Source organism: Salmo trutta, chromosome 27 (assembly GCF_901001165.1).
Source record: "Salmo trutta chromosome 27, fSalTru1.1, whole genome shotgun sequence".
NCBI classification, from domain to species: Eukaryota; Metazoa; Chordata; class Actinopteri; order Salmoniformes; family Salmonidae; genus Salmo; species Salmo trutta.
The window spans coordinates 22,112,965-22,137,208 of record NC_042983.1 but is presented as its reverse complement, the minus strand read 5'-3'; the positions used below and the strand labels follow the sequence as shown (position 1 = coordinate 22,137,208).

The 24,244-nt window shown below is 41.7% G+C and overlaps 1 protein-coding gene across 1 annotated transcript in view; it reads right to left on the bottom strand.

The window, feature by feature from the left end:
- The window catches only part of LOC115164599 (transmembrane protein 132C), a 185,403-nt gene that overhangs the window by 58,090 nt on the left and 103,069 nt on the right, over positions 1–24,244 (bottom strand). The window contains exon 3 of the mRNA XM_029717255.1: positions 9,864–10,050. Within this exon, the coding sequence (XP_029573115.1) occupies positions 9,864–10,050 (187 nt within the window). The remainder of the gene's footprint in view (positions 1–9,863; positions 10,051–24,244) is intronic.

Here is a 24,244-nt window from a genome sequence, read left to right as displayed (position 1 = left end):
TGAACGCTAAGATGTAGTCAATGAACAGCATTCTCACATAGGTGTTCCTTTTGTCCAGGTGGGAAAGGGCAATTGGGATTGCGTCATCTGTGGATCTGTTGGGGCGGTATGCAAATTGGAGTGGGTCTAAGGTATCCGGGAGGATGCTGTTGATGTGAGGCATGACCAGCCTTTCAAAGCACTTCATGGCTACCGACGTGGGTGCTACGTGTCGGTAATCATGTAGGCGTTACCTTCGCTTCCTTGGTCTGCTTGAAACATGTAGTTTTTACAGACTCGGTCAGGGAAAGGTTGAAAATGTCTGTGAAGACACTTGCCAGTTGGTCCTCGCATGCTTTGAGTACACATCCTGGTAATCCATCTGGCCCCGCAGCTTTGTGAATGTTGACCTGTTTAAAGGTCTTGCTCACATCGGCTACCGAGAGCGTTATCACACAGTCATCCAGAACAGCTGGTGCTCTCTTGCATGCTTCAGTGTTGCTTGCCTCAGTGTTGCTGGTACTCGTCTGGTAGGCTTGCGTCACTGGGAAGCTCACATCTGGGTTTCCCTTTGTAGTCCATAATAGTTTTCAAGCCCTGCCACATCCAACGAGCTTCAGAGCCGGTGTAGTAGGATTCAATCTTAATCCTGTATTAACGCTTTGCTTGTTTGATGGTTCGTCTGAGGGCATAGCGGGATTTCTTATAAGCGTCCGGATTAGTGTCCCACTCCTTGAAAGCAGCAGCTCTAGCCTTTAGCTCGATGCGGATGTTGCCTGTAATCCATGGCTTCTGGTTGGGATATGTACCTACATATGGTCACTGTGGGGACGACGCAGTCGATGCACTTATTGATGAAGCTGATGACTGAGGTGGTATACTCCTCAATGCCATTGGATGAGTCCCGGAATATATTCCAGTCTGTGCTAGCAAAACAGTCCTGTAGCGTATCATCCATGTCATCTGACCATTTCCGTATTGAGCAAGTCACTGGTACTTCCTGCTTTAGTTTTTGCTTGTAAGCAGGAATCAGGAGGATAGAATTATGGACAAACCCGGTTGTATACTGAACATGAGAATGGTCTGACACAAGTCTGCACTTTACTAGCCAGGAAACTACAAAGGCAGGTAAGATAGGAAACTACAACAAATGGAGGGAAGAAAGGAATAGAAAAACAGACAGATTGAATGATTGAAAAAAGATTGAATGAATGAAGAGTGAATGAATTGATATAGGACTGGAGTAAGACTGGACAACAACAGCTCACAATGTCAATATCAGCAATGGAAATGTCCACCGAGCATTGACCAGGTGCAGTCCTGAGATAGGCATGCATTGAAATGTTGAGTCACACCATTACATGTAGTCATAACCATAAAAATAGAATCACTAGAACAGGGATCTATTTCCAAGGTCATAACTGGCTTAATGGAAGGCTTCCTGAATAGAATACAGAATCAGGAAAGGATGACTAAGCATCAGAGGTTGCATAGCATATCCATACACTGTACACGTATGTAACCTGCTCTAATGTATTTGAATACACCCTTCATCTTCTCATATGAGCCTCTCGCAATGATGATTATGTCCATAATTGATTCTGCCAAGTTTAGCAAGTGATTCTAATAGCAGATTAATTATGATGGATCTTTGTCGCTTTATAAAAACCTTTATAATCGGCCTTGAACCATAAATCCTTATTGCACTCAAAATGCATAATGATTTCATCATAATACCAGATACTATTAGAATGATGGGTAATATATCGGGGCTTGGAGCAAGGGCGTCGTTAAGGGGGGGAAAACATTAATGATTCATGGGGCCCTAGCCTTGTAGGGGCCCCTAAACGTTTAGAGAATGATTTGTTTATAATTAAAAAAATGTTAGACCAAATAATCTGTGATGAAAATTAAAACGTATAACCATAATCAGATCAGGCATCTCTACCCAACCACCCCCCCCCCCCCCCACCCCATAATGGTTTGGTCCATTATTCTACACGAGTAGATCTGACAGTTGCTCCGGCATGTAGCCTAAGCATTCATGAGAGATAACCACTATGCCCCCCTCAAAAACGAAATCGGGTTTCCAGAAAAGGAAAGAAAGGAAACAAAGACAGATACAGCACAATTCAGGAAAAAAATTACTCACCACGTTTTTTCCCAGAAAGAAAATGAGGAGAAGGATTTGAGTGGTAAGTCACTCAAGCCTGCGAACTGAGTAGCCTAGCTAGGCAATATAGCTAGCTTGATAGCTTGCTAGCTACAGGTAGCTGCCTACGGTGGACTCACTCGGATCGGTCAGAGCAGTAATTATTAACGTGATGATGATGAGTTACCACTACCAACTATGGCTAGCTAATTAGCTTTTATTTAGATATTATTATAACTGTATTCCCCGATATTTGCTAGCTAGCCAGACTAAAATTAAAACCTAACATGTAGCCTAACGTACACTAACTCCATTCCGTACAAATGTCCGCAACCGCGACATTCAAACGAGGCTGCAAAGAAAACTAATGGGACTGTAGCGACTGTGTTGACAGCAAAATCTGGTGTGAACTACGTTTCTATTCAAGCGTTGATTGACATGGTAATGGCTCTATAGTATTGGAGAAAAGTTGAAAAACTGACCCCTCCAACGCTGTACGTTACATCGTGACGTGTCATGGTGTAACGTACAGCACGCATAAAGCAACTAATTCTGTCTTACAGCCTCTCTCCACCAGGTGTAGCACTTCTCTCACCGTTTAAAAACAAGAAAGGGACAGGGTAAGGTGGGATACCTAGTCATTTTTTGCGTCATCACTGCAAGCTATCATGACTCTCAAAAGCCGCTGTTTACTTCTGAAGATCACTTTAGCACCGCCCTAAATACCCGAATCAAATTCGACACAAACCTTCAAATAGGTATGTAATGACACATTATATAAACTATTTATAGTGTTTTATTTACATTTTAGAGGCGATAAGGTGGTAAGTTGGACAGATCGAGTGAAAAAAGCCGTTTCCCCACACGACATCTCTCCTTCTCACTATCACGCAATATATTTCGCTTCCCCACCCGCCATTTTTAAAAAGACCCGACGGAGCTCATTGCCTTCTTAAATCATGCAGAGATGGGCATCATGAAGGTCTCGTTATTGATTTTGTTGAAAGGGGAGAAATTGTGCTTTACTATGGTATTGATATTACAGTTGATCTGGAAGTATTACGTTTTTTGGGTGCTAAAATAAGGTCAATTGTACAGACCAACGCGATGTACAAAAGTGAGTTAGTTCACATTACCTATCCATACTGTAGCTGCTACTACTACTGCTGTAGACAAAGATCCCAACGTGTGTCTACTACATGAAGTTGAAACAGCAGACCTTGGAGGTGAGGCAGTTGTTTTGTAGCAGCAGCAGCATAACTAGACCATTTTTAAATTGTAAAGATAGGCACATACTTAGACACACTTAAATACGTATTCTATTTGATATGTATGCTATTAAAACATTTTTTCTTTCAGTGGTAGATTTTTAGTATGGTAACCTTTGTAGGAGCGAACATTAAACCTATATTTCCCTTTGTTTACTCACTTTCTAGTGCCTAGAGAGCCCCAGGCAGGCAGAACCTCAGCCGAAAGCTGTCAGACAGACTGATGCAGAGAGGAGGAAGAGGAGTTAAAGAGTAGCAGCAGTGCCAGTGAAGGACTGACAGAAGAGATTGAACAAGCAAGTAATAAGGGAAAGGAAGAGTATGGACAGATTCAAAGTGAGGAAGATGAGGTTTTAGGTGATCCAGCACTGTGGCCAGAGAAAGTAAAAGACCATGAAAGAGAAGCTATTGTTTGCAGACTAGCCAACAGGTGTGGTGAGGAGACAGAACTGTATAAAATCATGCCCCCAGACTCAGAAGGCAAGCCATTCCCCAACTATTTACAGTACAGTAAGTCAGCAAACGGAAGAGAAAAGGTGCAGAGACTGCCTTATTTATAGTAAGAGTGGAAAGTAAGAGTGGAAAAATGCATTATATTGCATTCCATGTGTTCTTTTTTCTCATGAGCAAAGTAAACCATCACCCAGTTCTCTGAATAGTAAGGATGGCTATAAGATATCATCCGTGAAATGGCAGAGAATGTATGACAAACTACCAGAGCATGAGGATGGTGTGTCTCACAAGAACTGTTACTGGAAATTGAAAAATCTGCACCATACCGTAACTACAGCTACAGGTATAGACAGTCAGCTGCAGAAACAAATCCAGTCCGAAATGTATAAAAACAGAGCACTTCTAGAAAGGATTTTGGATGTGACACTGTACTGAGCATCTAATAGTAATCTGATGATCTTGATGATGTGCATAATGGACATTACCTAGGCTTACTTGAGCTGTTGCCAAATTATGACCCGCTATTACCTGAGCACTTACAGGAAGTCAGGGACATAAAGAAAGGAGCACGACTGACTCATTACCTCAGCCCTGAGAGCCAAAACGACTTCATAGGAATATGTGGTCAAAGGGTTTTGAAAGCAATACTTTATGAAAGAGAAGATGCAATCTATTACTCGGTTATATGTGATGCAAATCCAGACATTTCCCATACTGAGCAAAATGTATTATTGGTGAGATATGTACACAAAGATAAAGTTCAGGGAACAGGTGAATGGGAAATAATTGAATGTTTTCTTGAATTTAAAGACTTTGCTAGAAAGACAGGCAGTGACATTTCTGAAATGATTTTGAGTGCATTGGAAGGGCATGGTATTGACATAGCAGATTGCTGTGGTCAGGGCTATGATAATGGTCCAAATATGTCAGGGAAAGTGAAGGGAGTTCAAGCATACATACTGCAAAATAATCCACTGGCCACATACTCACCTTGTGCCTCCTATACTCTTAATCCTGTGGGTTTACATGCAGCTCAGTCGTGCCCAGAAGTATCAACCTTTTTTGGCTGTGTGAATCGCCTTTACAATCTGTTCAGTTCCAGCCCAGAGCGATGGGCCATTCTCAAGGAAAAGACTGGCTGCTGTCTTAACCGCCTTTCAGACACGCGATGGAGTGCGCGTATTGCTGCGGTCCGACCAGTGTCAACTAATTTACCGTCTATCATCAAGGCCCTAGATACCTGCAGCCTGACAAACAAAGCCAAATCTGAGGCAAAAAGTCTGAAAAGCTATTTCATGTCTTTCAAGGCAATCTTCCTGATCACTTTCTGGGTAAAAGTTTTGCAGCATATTGAGAATAGAACCTAATTCTTCAGTCAGGAAATATTTCTCTGGACACTGAATCAGCTCACATTAAGGCACTACATGAAGAAATACAGGCTCTGTGTAATCAGTGGGACGCTCTTCTGGCAGAAGCCTCCATGGTGGCAAATGAAATGGGTGTAACTACTCAGCTTCACAGTGAACAGAGGAGCCGCCAGAAAAAAATAAAACGTTTCCCTGATGAGACTGAAGATGACATAGCAAATGAACAGTCAGACACTGGATTTTGCAACACAGTGTTTTATGTAGTTTCACGTCCTGACCAGTAAAAGGGGTTATTTGTTATTGTAGTTTGGTCAGGGCGTGGCAGGGGGTGTTTGGTTTGTGTGTTTCGGGATTTTTGGGTTATGTTCTATGTTAGTCTATTTCTGTGTTTATTCTAGGTTGTCTATGTCTAGGTTGGGAGTGTTTGGGATTGGTCTCTAATTGGAGGCAGCTGTATCTCGTTGCCTCTGATTAGAGACTATATTTAAATAGGTTTTTTTTTTCTCATTGTGTTTGTGGGTGGTTATTTTCTGTTCAGTGTTTCGTGTACCTGACAGTACTGTTTGGCTGTCGTGTTTTTCTTGTTTTGTTTAGTGTTCGAAATAAAGTTAATTATGAGCACTCAACCTGCTGTGCCTTGGTCTACTCCCTTCGACGGCCGTTACATGTAGCTCTGGATAGTATAATCAGTAATTTTGACATGTGATTGCAGCTATATGCAAGGAGTTTTCATCAATACTTACATTTAGGAAAATGACTGAAAACCAAATTTGTGTATCTTGCCACAAATTGGGAAACAATTACTCCAAAGATCTCACAGATGGATTTGAAAATGAAGTGCGACATCTAGACAATATATGGTGCCACTTTTTCAGATGGTCTTTCTCCTGTAGAGCTCCTAAATGCCATCCACAAGATGCAGCTACAGAGCATTTTTGGAGAGGTGTGCATTGAACTGCGAATGTCTTTAACATTTGCTGAACGTGCCTTCAGTAAGCCGAAACGTATAAAGAACTAAGATCTACAATGTGCCAAGACAGGTTGAACAGCAATGCCTTCCTTTCAATTGAAAACCAGTTAGCTAGAAAATTAAACTTTAAAGACATTATAAATTCGTTTGCTCACAAGAAGGCTTGACGCTGGGCTCTTGGTGCAGTGTAACCTCTGAGTTTTGTTCACAGGGAACAAACACAAGGACAAATGCCTTAACCTGTTCTACACAAACCTGCCAGGGGACGGGCAAAATACTGTTTCAGAGTGTTTTCTGCTATTGTTCATCTCCTGTTGAATTTACTCAGGAATGCCCACATAATGTCTTGACACTACAGTTGCAATTTCACAGATGCTTGTTCTCTGTAGGTACCACATTTATGCCTGCACTCCACATAGTTCAGGATTTATTTTTATTTTTATTTTGGCTATGTTATTTAGGCATTTATTTAGGAATTATGCATAGGGCAGAAGAGGGTTAGCCTTGTTTATAAGAATTGGTAATACATTCTTTAATCTGAAACATGGATCATTAGTAATTTCTTCATTAAAACTGACTGCAATAACATATATTAAAAAATAAGTCACCAATTGTGTAGTTATTTATAATAAAGCATCATAAAAATCTCATGACACAGACAGCTTTTGTTAACATTAGGAACCAAACATTTTTGCAATACTATTAATATAGGCAAAGGATGAAGGTGGAAACTAGAATCTGCACAATTGTAGTATAGAGCAGCAGAAGCTTATAGTTAGTACATTTAATAACACATATTGTTCAGTACGTTATTTTAATCTGAAACATTCTGATTTCTATGTTAGGGGCCCGGTAGTTGTTTTTTTCACGGGGCTCCAAAATTCTGGCAACGCCCCAGGCTTGGAGTGTACAGTACTTCACAAAGATCCCAAGTCAGTCTGCACTTCTGACAGCTACAAAAACATCTGAAATTGTATTCCCTCATTAATAATTTTGCAAATACTCTATACTAAAATATGAGCTAATTCATCTGCAAATAAAAAAGACTGAGCCGTAAATGGGTATCATGTTCATTCTGGTACCCACATAAAGCTCCCTCACAGAGACGGTATGAAATACTGATGTGAGAAAGATACATTCTCTATACAATTTGTGTCAATGCAAAGTGTGGGTGCAATTATCCTTTTGTTGACACATCAGAAGAAAAGGAATATGAAAAGAGAAATATGGATAATATACTGTACCTCTGCACACATAGCATCAATTATCCGGGACATGAGTCTGTTGACACCAGGAAGAGAAGCTGCTGCTTCAGCAACAGTTTATGGGATCCTAATACATTTAAAAAAATACTAAATACTTTTGGGGAACAAGATCTACAGTATCTGCATTCCTCTCAGCACAGCAACACAGGAATACAGGCACAGCAACCCATGTAGTGGGATAGTCACTTTGGGGGCTGCCTTACACCCACGGCCACCTATAATGTAGCTATAGAAACTGCTAATATGGAACCATTTATACAGTATCTTTGGGATTGGTGTCCCGTCCACGGGACGGTTAAGCTAACGTAGGCTAATGCGATTAGCATGAGGTTGTAAGTAACAAGAACATTTCCCAGGACATAGACATATCTGATATGGTTAGAAAGCTTAAATTCTTCTTAATCTAACTGCACTGTCCAATTTACAGTAGCTATTACAGTGAAAGAATACCATGCTATTGTTTGAGGAGAGTGCACAATTTTGAATATGAAAAGTTATTAATAAACAAATTAGGCACATTTGGGCAGTCTTGATACAACATTTTGAACAGAAATACAATGGTCCATTGGATCAGTCTAAAACATTGCACATACACTGCTGCCATCTATTGGCCAAACTCTGACTTGCACCTGGGCTGGAATAATACATTATGGCCTTTCTCTTGCATTTCAAAGATGATGGTACAAAATATATAAATACAAAAGAACAGTTGTTTTTTTCTTTATATTATCTTTTACCAGATCTATTGTGTTATATTCTCCTACATTCCTTTCACATTTTCACAAACTTCAAAGTGTTTCCTTTCAAATGGTACCAAGAATATGCATATCTTGCTTCAGGGCCTGAGCTACAGGCAGTTAGATTTGGGTACGTTATTTTAGGCAAAAATTTAAAAAAAGGGGCGGATCCTTAAGAAGGTCCCGACAGTGCACTCACAACATTCATTAAGCATACCACAAAATGAAGCCCTTACAGATGCATCACAATCACATAACTGAACACTGGCAAGCAACATGTCATGCTTGTAAGTGGGTGTAGTTGATCTCTCTGGTATCTTTAAGTTGCTTTTCTGGATCTAACTCTGTTTAGAAAACCAAGGCAAATGGGGCGACAGATGTTCTGTGAAGTTAAATAGAGTAGCTTTGATGAATCCGCCCAGCAGAGAGGCTCATCTGTATAGCAACCTAAGAGAGACACACACCTCCAGGCCTAGCCTCAGGCCACAGAGAGCCTCTGGGCCCCAGACACAGGGCCTGCTGACGGCCACATGTACCCACTCCTCCATGCCAAAACACACACTCCACAGGCAAAACACTGGAGCTACAGGCCTGCAATATCAGTGTAGTTATATCAGATCTAATATTGATTTTGTAATGTACGATAACTATACAGTAAATGTATTATGCCAAAATCATAGTGTACAGTATGATTGTAATCCTATGGCAATCTATATTTTGTTTATCTCTAAAGAATTATGTGTCTTTGTTCTTCTTACATTTGTATTTTACTAAACTGAAAAAAATATAAACGCAACAAGTAAAGTGTTGGTCCTATGTTTCATGAGCTGAAATAAAAGATCCCAGAAATGTTACATACACACAAACACCTTATTTCTGAAAAATGCACACCTTTCTCCTTTGCCAAGATGATCCATCCACCTGACAGGTGTGGCATATCATTTAGCTGATTAAACGCCATGATCATTACACAGGTGCACCTTGTGCTGGGGACTATAAAAGGCAACACAATGCCACAACACAATACCACAGATGTCTCGTGTTTTTTGGGAGTGTGCAATTGGCATGTTGACTGCAGTAATGTCCAACAGAGCTGTTGCCAGAGAATGTAATGTTCAAGGTAGTTTTAGGGAATTTGGCAGTATGTCCAACACGCTTAACCATGCCAGCCCAGGATCTGCACATCCGGCTTCTTCACCTGCAGGATTGTCTGGGGGGGGGGGATTTCCGCTCAGGAGTATTTCTCTCTGTAATAAAGCACTTTTATGGGGAAAACCCATTCTGATTGTCTGGGCCTGGCTCCCCAGTGGGTGAGCCTATGCCCTCCAAGGCCCACCTATGGCTGCACCCCTGCCCAGTCATGTGAAATCCATAGATTAGGGTCTAGTTAATTTATTTCAATCGACTGATTTCCTTATATGAACTATAACTCAGAAAAATCTTTGAAATTGTTGCATGTTGCGTTAATATTTTTGTTCAGTATATTTTAATCACATTAGGGTATAAAAGTAAATATAAGATGCTGTTAAGGGAAGTGTTGTCACTGTTCTGAACAGCAGGATGCACACTGTGTAACCCACAGAACTTTGAATGAATTTCAGAACTCTGGCACAGCCCATCTGCTCTATGTGTTGTAGTGACTTTGACTGACTGACTAAGTGACACCACTCACCATGGCCAGGGGCACAATGCCCCCTAGGTCTTTCTGGGCAAGCCAGATCTCTGTCTCTGCCTCCTGCGTGGTGGCATGGCTGCCCGGGTACTCAACCTGCCACGTGATCCAGCGGCTGCCCAGTGGACCCAGGAAGCTGTCCACCTCCAGATCCACCTGTAGGACCCTCTGGAAACCCACCTCTGACCTGCAGCACAGACAGAGAGAGAGAGATGGGAGAGGATCAATATTGTATGAGAAAGTAATGGTGTTTCCATAAGCTCTATCAACACACATTCCTATGACTAAAAATAGTGGCGTCTAATGACTAAATCAATGTCTGTAAACCATGACATTTTATAGACTGTGCTTCTACAAAAGGTCAACTCTCTGGTCCTTGGTATGATATGCACTGCTATTTCTCACAACTCTGTATTAACATGCTGTGTACTGCCCATACAGTTACACAGTTGCTCTGTACAGTAATATATATGAGTCTGTAGCTCAGAGGGAAGCTCCACATAACTGTCACCCTGCTCCAGCCTGGTCTCATAGACTTGACATAACATATGCTAATTTTATGCTTATTATGTTATGTTTGATATGGCTACGTAAGACAGATAGTTACTTATGGCAAAAACAAAAGTAGGATGGTTGGTCGGGGGGGATGGATGGGTGTATAACATGAACGTCTAGCAACCCAAATGTTGAGAGTTTGAATCTCATCACGGACAACTTTAGCATTTTAGCTAATTAGCAACTTTTCAACTACTTACTACTTTTTAGCAACAATGCAACTACTTAGCATGTTAGCTAACCCTAACACTAACTTTAACCCTTTTAGCTAACCCTAACATTAACCCTTTAACCTAACTCCTAACTTTTAAACAGAAACTTAACTCTAACCCCTAGCCTAGCTCACGTTAGTAAGCTCGCTACTGTTAGCCACCTACCTAGAATTCGTAACATATCATACGTTTTGTAAATTTGTACCTTGTACGTTTTGCAAATTCATAACATATAATACAAATTGTAATTCGTAACATATCATACGAAATGGGTGATGGACATCCACAAATTAATACATACCATACGAAATGTAACATATCATACTAAATGGATCTTCTCAGATTTACGAGCAGAATAATACAAAATGCTCTGGCTTGGGTGTTTATCACTGCTCTTGTTTGCAGCAGTACAATATGAATATATATAATTGTATGCAAGGAGAATATACGGCAGGGCAGACAAATGGAGAGCATTGATAATATAATTTCCCAGTGACAGTCTCCGGTGCTCAGAGTTTAAATATAGCCAGCAGGCAGCAAAGGTCAGCTTTACACAGGAGCAGGAGGAGATTGGAAATGGCACCAGATCTGTTAGCCATGTCTTGTGTGTCAAATGGCAGGGCTCAGGGCCAATACATTTCACACACTGTCTCCGAAGCGCACCGGCACTAAACAACATCTCCTTCATTTGAGGCTTGCCAGAAAGAAAGAGAGATTGAAAGAGATAAATATGCACTCTCTCTAAAGCTCTCTTTATGCTGCTTGGACAACAATGCCAGTTTGTCTACAGTACATATGGCACCCTTTCCAACATACATTTTCCCTTTTTATTGTTGTGATGAACAAAGAACAACATGCATTGTACTTCGAGAAAAGACATCTGAGCAAATATATAATGCTCTCAATTATGAATGTGTCACGCCCTGACCTGAGAGAGACATTTTTCTCTGTTTAGTTAGGTCAGGGTGTGATATGGGGTGGGCATTCTATGTATTTTAGTTCTATGTTTTGGCCAGGTATGGTTTCCAATCAGAGGCAGCTGTCTATCGTTGTCTCTGATTGGCAACCATATTTAGGCAGCCCTTTTTCCCTCCTTGAGTTGTGGGATCTTGTTTTTGTGTAGCTGCCTTTGAGCAGCCCCAGAACGTCACGTTTCTTTCTGTTTATCCTGTTTATTGTTTTGTTCGGTTTCACTTCTAAATAAAGGTTGTGGAATTACCGGCACGCTGCGCCTTGGCTTATTTATAACAGGGAGTTCTAGGACAGTGATCGTGAAAGAATGTGACTCAGAAAACAGGAAAACGCCTCCCGAAAGACTAAAGCACTGCATCCCAGTGCTAGAGGCGTCAGTACACACCCGGGTTCGATCCCAGGCTGTGTCGCTGCTGGCCGCGACCGGGAGAACCATGAGGCGGCACACAATTGGCCCAGCAACGTCCGGGTTAGGGGAGAGTTAGGGATGGCCGGGATGTCCTTGTCCCATCGTGCTCTAGCGACTCCTATGGCGGGCCAGGCGCATGCACGCTGACTTTGGTCGCCAGTTGTATGGTGTTTCCTCCGACGCATTGGTGCGGCTGGCTTCCGGTTTAAGCGAGCAGTGTGTCAAGAAGTAGTGCGGCTTGGCAGGGTCGTGTTTCGGAGGACGTATGGCTCTCAACCTTCGCCTCCCCCGAGTCTGTACGGGAGTTGCGGCAATGGGACAAGACTGTAACTACCAATTGGATATCATGAAATTGGGGAGAAAAAGGGGTCAAAAGTACAAACCAAAAAAGAAAACAGGAAAACACTGAATAATAGACCAGGCGTTTTATTTGCTGAAACCTGGGTTTTTGTGAGGCTCACACTCACTCCCCATTCACATATTTTTTTCACAGAGTGAATGAGTGATATGTTGCGTCCGAGCGCACAACAACCCAATTTCTCCATGAAGCAGAAGTGTGTAGAAATATTTAAAATGACAACCAAATAACTTGTGCCACATTCCATAACAGAGTAGCAATCAGTGTGGAGAAAGATGCACTGTACTGTGCTGTGCTGTCAGAGCAATGGCATGACAGAAAACTGCCTTACATAACTTCTTCCTCCACAGTCCTTCTGACAAAACAGATGCCAATTTCAAATCAAATCAAATGTTATTTGCCACATGCGTCGAAAACAACAGGTGTTGAGTTTACCTTGAAATGCTCACAAGCCCTTTCCCAAAAAAGGAAAGTGATAAAAAGTCGATTTTGTTTTTTAAAGATTAAATAGTAACAATGTAAAATAACAATAACAAGGTTATTTACAAGGAGTACCAGTACCGAGTCAATGTGTAGGGGTACAAGGTAGTTTAGGTAATTAAGGTAATATGTATAGTACATGTAGGTAGGGGTAAAAGCAGGTCCTGGGTAAAGGGCGGGCCCGCCCTACCGTACCTCCTTGCCCATCTAAATAAAATATTGAAATATATTTCAAATTTATTTGACCGAGACGCACGCCGACAGAGACGCATCAATCTCAGATAAGGCATCCGAGAGAGCGAAACAGCACCCCTCTGTCTCCGTATGTGATAAAAAATAAACAATCTAAGGGGAAACAATTCACACAATGAAACAATGAATGTGCAAGAATTGGCGGGAGCCAGTGGAGCACATTCTGGAGAGCTGAGCGCAAGCATTCTGGAGAGAGACGCCCATATCTTCGCCACACGCCCCTCCCCTTCTTCTTGTCTCAACATTTTAAATGATACTCAAGACACATTATCTTCACACATTTTAGATGCTTTTCAATGACAGCCGCAACTCAATAATCAGCTATTAGGCCTATTGGCACACGCGTTGCCCAAATTTCTGGCTTCCCAAATAGGCATAGGCCTATGCACTTGTGATTTGAAACAATCCACAGCTGTTTTATTTGTCAGCTTTACGCCTATGTATTTTACTTAGTTGACGATGGAAGTTATAGGTCTACTACTGCATTGGCCAATAGGCTGTGTCTGAGTTCCATGTGCTAATTTCTTTAGCTGCCAATGGATCATGGTGTATCAATGAGTCCATATGGCAAAGGCTGGTGTTCTTGTATTAGTTGAATTTTAACTTTTCGATTTGTATTATTTTTATTACAATTTTTATGATTAACCACGTGACAATTATTTTGAGAAACGAAAACATTACTATTGAAATTAAACTTTTCCACGAAAATGAGCATATAAAAATAATCATAACTGGCACGCAGATAGGTAGAAATGGTAGGATAAATTGTAAGCTTCCCCAGACCCATTAACAAAATCCATCCAACTGATTCATTCTGGCGCCAGCCCTGGGTAAAAGTTAGGCAATCAGGATAGATAATAAACTGAGTAGCAGCAGCATATGTGACTCGTTTCAGGAAACTAGGCATATGTCGCGTGTCACTACTTCACAGGAGAGGCATTTGAATGTTTTTTTATCAAAATGTGTTTTTTGGCAGAAATGCCTTCTGGAACATGTGAACTTTCATGTGCCTTAATAACAAACTTCTATGCTATCTGTAAATACGGATACAATTGTTCAATTAGGAGCCTAGCGGTGGTGTAACGTACTTAAGTATAAATATTTTAAAGAACTACTTAAATTGTTTTTTGTGGTATCTGTACTTTAGTATTTATATTTTTGCCAACTTTACTTTTACTCCACTACATTCCTAAAGAAAATAACGTACTTTTTACCCCTTACATTTTCCCTGACACCCAAAAGTACTAGTTACATTTTGAATTATTAGCAGGACAGGAAATTGTCTAATTCACACACTTATCAAGAGAACATCCCTAGTCCTCCCTACTGCCTCTGATCTGGCAGACTCACTAAACACAAACGCTTCTGATGTCAATGAAGTCTGAGTGTTGAAATGTGCCCCTGGCTATAAGTAAAAAAAAAAAAAATGTTAAATGTAATTGTGCCGTTTGGTTTGCTTAATATAAGGAATGTGAAATTATTTAGGCTTTTACTTTTGATAAAGTATATTTTAGCGATTTACATTTACTTTTGATACTTAAGTACATTTAAAAGCAACTACTTTTAGACTTTTACTCAAGTAGTATTTTAATGGGTGACTTTCACTTTTACTTTAGTCATTTTAATTAAGGTATCTTTACTTTTACTCAAGTATGACAATTGGGTACTTTTTCCATCACTGGAGTCTAGTTGATTTTACCTAGGAAAAGACAGGAACCTTCCCGCTAGCCATGATTGTCTGAGATAATGTGTGAGCTGGACATGCCGAGAGAAGAGTTCGGATTGGTCTGCCATGTAGCACACTTCGTTCTGTCTATGACATGAGCTGGTCAGTATGTGTAGATAATCTTTCTAACGCTGCTTTTTCTTTAAAGATATCAAGTAGTAGATCTGCAAGTGTTGCTCTGCACTTTCTGGAGGACCAAGTTTTGAAATCAGTGGAATGTCCGGTGTAATTAGAATATTTATAGCTAAGGATATTGGGAAAATTCTGGCTTTGATTGCAAATATGTAGAGGGAGTCGAAAAGAGAACACACAGAAGGCTGTTGTATAAAACACCTGTCTCCGGATTACAACTTCAAACTAAGGACATCCATGGCAGGGAGGGAGAAGCGTTCATCCACGTATACGGGTAAAAGAGTCTAGCAAGATAATTGTCAGATATTATACGTTTCTAATTTTGTCCGAAAGTTGTTATCTTTGCAAGTTAAAGCATACTGTTAGCTAGCTAGCCAACATTAGTTGGCTGGCTTGCTAGCTAACATTACGTGTATGATCTGTGAATAACTATTATTCGTATCTGAGAGCCAGCTAACAATGAACTTGGTTGGTTAGCTACCTGCAAATTCATGCCGGGTAGTAATGTTATGAGTTGGGATTATGGTTCCTTGTTTGGCTAGCTAGCTACATGTCTAAACAAAAGACTCCACTATGCAGTAACGTGAAGACGTTGTCAGCTATATGATATGGTCATTATTTGAACTGGCTAACCATCTAACAAGCTGTTTATAAAGTTGCTTTTAGTTGCCTGGTGTGCTAGATTGACATATACTAAATTCATTTTTAAACGGGTGGGTTTATTGGTGTTAAAATTCTCCAGTTATGCCATTTTGGATAACCAGGCTGCTAATGTCATGCAGCCTGTAGATTTTGTGTGTATACTTTTTCACAATGACAAGTTTGATGTCAGATGACAATAGAATGTTCATGATGTCACTGCGTCAACTGTCAATAGATGTAGTATAAACCAGCCTTTAGTCTTGACATCTTTGGTTGTTTAGTACATGGCTTCACATGCAAATCCTTAAAGAGATGGGTGGGGCTAAGGCTTAAGAGTGTGTGAACAATGCTGAATTGGCATTTGACAAAGAAAAGCTGTCCAAGTAGGTGTACCAAAACACTCAAGGGCAATTTTCTCAAAAGTGGGGTTCCAGGTTTATCAGCTTTCAAAGCAGAATTACTTTCACATTGTTCCTTAACTGTAGTGTATGATATACAATTTTCTAGCTCTGAGTCTGTACTTTAATCCAATGTAAAAAAACACAATTTAAATGTTGCTACTTAAGACCGGATCAAGCCGGTCGGTCACATATGTGAAGAGTATGAAAGTGTGTCTATGTGTGAGTCAGTTGAGGCTCCTCAGAGGAGGAAGGGGAGGACCATTCTCCTCAGTGAATTCCATAAAAATCTAAATAGTGAAGCATTAAAAAAGTTATTATTTTCAGATTAAAACACACTGTTTTGCAACGAAGGTCTACAGTAGCCTCAGCAGCACTTTGTAGGGTAGCACCATGGTGTAGCCAGAGAATGGCTAGCTTCTGTCCTCTTCTGCGTATATTAAATTCAATCCAAAACTTAGGAGGCTTATGATTCTCACCCCCTTCCATAGACTTACACAGTAAATATGAGAACTTCTGGAGGACGTCCTCCAACCTATCAGAGCTTTTGCAACATGCACTGACATGTTATCCACCCAATCAAAGGATCAGAGAATGAATCTAGCACTGAAAGCATACACTACAGCTAGCTAGCACTGCAGATCATAAAATGTGGTGACTAGTTTACTCAGAGAGAAAGACAATAGTTTTCAACAAATACATTTCTCCCAAAATTAAGTAGCGAGAGAGAGAGAGAGGGATAGCTATATTTGGTTGATTTTTTAAAAAGCGTTCACTTAGCTAGCAAATGCAGCTAGCTAGTTTGCCTACTTAAACACCTGGCTCAAACAGAGAGGGATGCTATGTTAGCTAGTCAAGGTAAGCTTTTGGTTTAATTCATTTATTGCCACCGTGGTCCGCTGGTGTAACTGCTAAACTGCTTTCTGACTGTACACTGTGCTGCATGATTGTAGCGGGTTTACTAACGCTAGTTGTAGTAGTTCTAGTTGACTATGTTGTGACAACGATGTAGGCTGTGTTTAGCGGTTAGCAGTCATGATATGTAGGTTTGGCTTGGAAAAGTATTTTCGCCCGGTCACAGACAGCTGATGTGTTGTGCACTGAAGTCCACAAGCAAAGGGAGGAGGAGAGTGTGTAGATAGTTGCAAGAAGGAATTATATATACAATGAGCAAAATGATCGTGCTGTTTTTATGTGGCTGCTATGAAAGTGAACTGTTTGCATGTGATCAGAGGTGTATTCATTCCACCGATGCTGTTGAAAAACGTTTCTTAAAACGGATGCAAACGAAAGGAAACAGGGATAAACACCTTACTTTGTCCAATAGAAACTCACATTTGTAACTGTTGGAATAATGTTAACACCCAAGATCAGCTAGATGCAGGCAAGAGTTTGCAAGGCAGTATTGAATGTGTCACTGTCTGTCACCTTGAATAGTCAGAATTCTCTCTACCTGTGCACCTGTGTTGTAAACTTTCAATCATAGGCTAGGTTGTAGCAAACTCATGATGGGTGCAGGGACATTTTAGTATCGTGTAGTAGCCTAAACCTGTCAATGTTATATTGAGCTGGGTGAATGGAATATGAATGACAGTGTACATAGAGCCAGTGCAAGAAAAGAAGTGGGTTAATGCAATCAACCGGTTGGTGACCACTGGAGTAAAGTCAAACTAATAAAAGTGACTGAGGAGCAGCAGGATTTGGCAAGCTACACTTTTAGAAAAAAGGGTTCCAAAAGGGTGAACTGAAACACTGAAAGAATAAAAAATAATAATTCTCTCCGCAAATTATTCTGCAGAGGAACAGAGGATGATTTCAGGTTTTTGATTTAGAGATGTCAATTATTGCCCTCCCTACGGCATATCAAAGGTGGCTGTGAAAATTAAGGACTTTACGAGGTTTCATATTTCCTTTGAATATACAGTAGCACGCCAGCTCCTGAGATATCAGGAAGATATGATGCCAGATGAAAGTTTTCTTTGTTCTCTGAGCTTAACCTTAACACACAGACATTCGGCAATTTAGCAATTTTGTCAAACAAAAAAATTGGACTACAATAAAAAGAGCAGAGAGAAACATTTCTGAGTAATGAAGCCTGTAGAAAAATAGATAGGATAGGAGAGGGAAGGGGAGGATATGGGAGGAGAAGAGAGATTGTGAAGAAAGAGGATATATTGAGGAGTAGAGAAATTCATATAGCTACATGCACATTTTATTTTGGCCCTTTGACTTTGATGACACCACCTTGTTCATAAGAGCAGTGGAAACAAATGGCGAGAGCTAGTGTGAGATGAGTCCTGGTAAGCAGCTTGTCAGTGGATATTAACACTGGACAGACTGGTGGGGGAGGTCTACCATGCAGGTGAGGTTAGATAAGCCTGAAAAAACATTAGTTTACACCAAAGTAACACACTGTGAGTCACTGAATAGAAATGGCGCTATATAGTTAAAATACAGCGTGAAAGTGTACGTGTGTGTGCATGCGTGTGTAATGTGCTTATATTCGACAGACCATGTAAGCTGTCAGAATGCGATGCATTTAATTAAATAAAGTACACTTAAAGGACAAGTTCACTTTTTTTACCAAATCTCTTTTCAGATGTAAATGTATATGGCATGTTACAGAAGTGTCCAGACACTTTTTTTGCGATTTCACTTGGTTTTGAGAAACTTACCCCACCATAGACTTCCTCATTGCTTGTTCTGCAGTATGGGGGCTACGGAAAAACATTAACAAAGCCTCCAAAAACACCCAAATACGTCCTTTTAGAAACGGCAAAGCTCTCAGTATAGTGATGCAGGGTTTTAGATGTTGTACACATGAAAATGTGTAATTCCGAACTTTATCCACAATGTCGTATTCCACTTTGTTGGAGTCGAGCGATATTTTTCCATGTGCCAGCATGTGCCAGCATGCGCATTCCATTGTGGTGATATGAGAAACGAGAAAGCACACACATCTATTGCTGGTGGGGTAAGTATCTCAAAACCAAGTGAAATAGCAAAATAAAAGTGTCTGGACACTTCTATAACATGCCAAAAAAAGTTAACTTGTCCTTTAAGGTATTGCAACAATTGTTGCTATGAAGTCTGTCTGAACTTTTGAAGATAAGGTTAAGCTAATCAACATCTGAAGCTGCTAATGTTACTGGTAAAGGAGTTACTGTACCTTACTTAATTTGGCCAATAAACCACTAGTTCTCATGGGTGGTCGGGGCAGGAGAGAAAGGCTGAAAATACTATTTAATCTTCTATTTATGTTCTATTTATCAATAGATGGCTTGCTGTAACACTGCATGTACAGTTCCATTGTTACAGTCCAGTCTCTGCTCATGTGTTGCTACTATTGCACTTGACCCAGGTCAAATCAAATCAAAGTTGATTTGTCACGTGCACAGAATACAGAGTGTAACGTGTACAGTGAAAAAGTCTACTTGCAAGATTTCCTCAACAGTGCAGTACACTTTATAAAAATATGAACAAATAAATAATACATAGTAGTAAACATTTGTGAGAGTTACCGGTCCAATGTCCTAATGAATTAAAGATACACCAAGAGAGATCCATCTAGGATTATTCCTCAAAACTTTTGTCTGTTATCAAATCAAAATCAAATCAAATTTTATTGGTTACATACACATGGTCAGCAGATGTTAATGTGAATGTAGCGAAATGCTTGTGCTTCTAGTTCCGACAGTGCAGTAATATCTAACAAGTAATCTAACAACTACCTAATACACACAAATCTAAAGAGGTGACTGAGATTATGTACATATAAATATATGGATAAGCGATGGCTGAGCGGCATAGGCAAGGTGTAATAGATGGTATAAAATGCAGTATATACATACGACATGAGTAATGTAAGATATGTAAACATTATTAAAGTGGCATTATTTAAAGTGGCATTGTTTAAAGTGACTAGTGATCCATTTATTAAAGTGGCCAGTGATTGGGTCTCAATGTAGGCTGTTTAGCAGTCTGATGGCCATGAGATAGAAGCTGTTTTTCAGTCTCTCGGTCCCAGCTTTGATGCAGTTGTACTGACCTCGCCTTCTGGATGGTAGTGGTGTGAACAGGCAGAGGCTCGGGTGGTTGTTGTCCTTGATTATCTTTTTGGCCTTCCTGTGACATCGGGTGCTGTAGGTGTCATGGAGGGCAGGTAGTTTGACCCCGCTGATGCGTTGTGCAGACCGCACCACCCTCTGGAGAGCCTTGCGGTTGAGGGCTGTGCAGTTGCCGTACCAGGCTGTGATACAGCCCGACAGGATGCTCTCGAGTTTGTCAGGGTTTGTCAGGGTTTTTGGGTGACAAGCCAAATTTCTTCAGCCTCCTGAGGTTGAAGAGGCTCTGTTGCGCCTTCTTCACCACACTGTCTGTGTGGGTGGACCATTTCAGTTTGTCTGTGATGTGTACGCCGAGGAACTTAAAACTTTCCACCTTCTCCACCGCTGACCCTTCGATGTGGATAGGGGGTGCTCCCTCTGCTGTTTCCTGAAATCCACGACCATCTCCTTTGTTTTGTTGACGTTGACTGAGAGGTTGTTTTCCTGACACCACACACCAAGTGCCCTCACTTCCTCCCTGTAGGCTGTCTCGTCGTTGTTGGTAATCAAGCCCACTGCTGTTGTGTCGTCTGCAAACTTGATGATTGAGTTGGAGGCGTGCATGGCCACACAGTCGGGGGTGAACAGGGAGTACAGGAGGGGGCTGAGCATGCATCCTTGTGGGGCCCCAGTGTTGAGGGTCAGCAAAGTGGAGATGTTGTTTCCTACCTTCACCACCTGGGGGTAGCCCATCAGAAAGTCCAGGACCCAATTGCACAGGGCGGGGTTGAGACCCAGGGACTCCAGCATAATGATGAGCTTGGAGGGTACTATGGTGTTGAATGCTCAGCTGTAGTCAATGAACAGCATTCTTACATAGGTATTCATCTTGTCCAGATGGGATAGGGCAGTGTGAAGTGTGATGGCGATTGCATCGTCTGTGGACCTGTTGGGGCGGTTTGCAAACTGAAGTTGGTCTAGGGTGGCCGGTAAGGTGGAGGTGATATGATCCTTGACTTGTCTCTCAAAGCACTTTATGATGATAGAAGTGAGTGCTATGGGGCGGTAGTCATTTAGTTCAGTTATCTTAGCCTTCTTGGGTACAGGAACAATGGTGGCCATCTTGAAGCACGTGGGGACAGCAGACTGGGATAGAGAGTGATTGAATATGTCCGTAAACACACCAGCCAGCTGGTCTGTGCATGCTCTGAGGATGCGGCTAGGGATGTCGTCTGGGCCAGCAGCCTTGCGAGGGTTAACATGTTTAAATGTTTTACTCACGTCGGCCACGGAGAAGGAGAGGGGAGGGGGTGCAGTCCTTGTTAGCGGGCCGCGACGGTGGCACTGTGTTATCCTCAAAGCGGGCAAAGAAGGTGTTTACTTTGTCTGGAAGCGTGACGTCGATGTCCGTGACATCTTTTTGCAGTCCATGATTTCCTGTAGACCCTGCCACATACGTCTCATGTCTGAGCCATTGAATTGCAACTCCACTCTGTCCCTGTACCGGCATTCTGTTAGTTTGATTGCCTTGCGGAGAGAATAACTACACTGTTTATATTCAGCCATATTCCAAGACCTCTTTCCAAGGTTAAATGCGGTGGTTCGCGATTTCAGTTTTGCGCGAATGCTGCCATCCATCCACGGTTTCTGGTTAGGGTAGGTTTTAATAATCACAGTGGGTACAACATCTCCAATGCACTTCCTTATAAACTCACTCACCGAGTCAGTGTATAGATTGATGTTGTTCTCTGATGTTGACCGAAACATATCCCAGTCTGCGTGATCAAAGAAATCTTGGATTCCGATTGGTCAGACCAGCGTTGAATGTTTCTAGTCACTGGTACATTCTGTTTGAGTTTCTGCCTATAAGACGGTAGGAGCAAAATGGCGTCGTGGTCGAATTTGCCGAAGGGAGGGCGGGGGAGGGCTTTGTATGCATCACGGAAGTTAGAATAGCAGTGATCGAGTGTATTACCCCTGCTTGTACTGCAATGAATATGCTGATAGAATTTAGGTAGCCTTGTTCTCAAATTTGCTTTGTTATAATCCCCAGCTACAATAAATGCAGCCTCAGGATATATGGTTTCCAGTTTACATAGAGTCCAGTGAAGTTCTTGAGGGCCGTCGTGGTGTCTGCTTGAGGGGGAATGTGCACAGCTGTGACGATAACTGACGAGAATTCTCTTGGGAGGTTATATGGCCGGCATTTGATTGTAAGGAATTCTAGGTCGGGTAAGCAGAAGAACTTGAGATCCTGTATGTTGTTATGATTACACCATGAGTCGTTAATCATGAAGCATACACCCCCGCGCTTCCTCTTCCCTGAAAGGTGTTTATCTCTGTCGGCGCGATGCATGGAGAAGCCCGGTGGCTGAACCGATTCCGATAACATATCCCGAGAGAGCCATGTTTCCGTGAAATAGAGAATGTTACAATCTCTGATGTCTCTCTGTAGGGCAACCCTTGCTCGAATTTCATCTACCTAGTTGTCAAGAGACTGGACATTGGTGAGTACTATACTTGGGAGCAGTGGGCGATGTGCACGTCTACGTCTGACCAGGAGGCCACTTCTGCGGCGCCGTTGTTTTGGGTCGGCTTCTGGGATTAGATCCATTGTCCTGGGTGGTGGTCCAAATAGAGAATCCACTTTGGCAAAGTTGTATTCCTGGTCGTAATGCTGGTAAGTTGACGTCGCTCTTATATCCAATAGTTCTTCCCGGCTGTATGTAATAAGACTTAAGATTTCCTGGGGTAGCAATGTAAGAAATAATATATTAAAAAAACAAAATACTGCATAGTTTCCTAAGGACTCGAAGCAAGGCGACCATCTCTGTCGGCGCCATTTTGCAAAGTTAATCACAGGCATCACAGGGGGACCAGCTCCCTCCCTCCAGACCCTGGGACAGACAGTCTCTCAGACTTCCAGCATGGACTCTACTTAATTTACACCAAAGGCCTTTGGATGTGTTCCATACGGCTGGGCTGATAATCACTTGTAAACGGGCTGTGTTGTTCTACTGAGGCGGGGCCATGTCTGAGCCAGGTCACACAGACAGGCAGTCAAGCCAACAGCACCACAGAGACACGTTTGGGAAGAGCTAGATAAGGGCTGTGGAGGACTGAGGAAAGAGCAGCTGGCAGGCTGGCTGAGATGAGATGGGAAGCTGGAGAGAGAGCTCACAAAACTGAGAGTCCTCACTCTGACATGGAGAGGAGACAGGCTACACACAGGACAGGCCATCGCAAACCTCTCATTCTCTCAATCACTACAACAAAGCATTACCAGCAGGGGTGAAATAAACATGTTGATAAGACCCAGCCATCACATATGTTAAAACATCATTCTGCTATTGACATGGAGACAGGTACTAATTTCATGCTAAAAACAAGTCCTTTACAAACAACAGTATGTGGTTCATGGTGTATTGTTCTGGTACTTCTGATATGGTCTGAAACTCACATTTGAGATACCTGAGCGATTTCAGTCACACACAGCTAACAAAAGCCTATCTTGGTAAGAGGAGGCTAGCTATTGAGTGTTTAAGCCCCAAGGAGTCTAAAGAAATAAAGATTTAAATGTCACCGAGAATAAACTGATAGAACAAATAAAACTGTCCTTTCTGAGGTAATTCATTTCTTGCAGTCCTCTCTAGAGAAAGACCATAATTGAAACTGGCTCTATTGTCCTATTATCAGAGCCAATGTTTCACTGTGACACTGTCATTTAATCTCTGAGAGATGTGATAGGTGCTTCTGTGTTCTCTCCCTTACACCGCTGGGGCTTACACTGCTACGCAACCATCATTTGTGTGTGTGTGTGTGTGTGTGTGTGTGTGTGTGTGTGTGTGTGTGTGTGTGTGTGTGTGTGTGTGTGTGTGTGTGTGTGCGTGCGTGTGCACGTGTGTGTGTGTGTGTGTGTGGAGGGAGGGATTTTTCATGAATGTGTAAAACTACATAGCCAATTGGACAAGGAGAAGCCAGGATGCAACCACACATAGCACCACACAGTCTGTAAGAGATGGGGAAATGAGTTGACAGAGGCCAGTATGAGATGTGGTGATGGACATATCCTGAATACAGTCAGTAGAATAGAAGCACCACACTATAGTACATCACACTACAGGGAGGCTTTGAAGGGAGGGGGCCTCTTGCAAACTCCAAAGCACTTGTGAATTCAAAAAATAATCAAATTTAGGGCT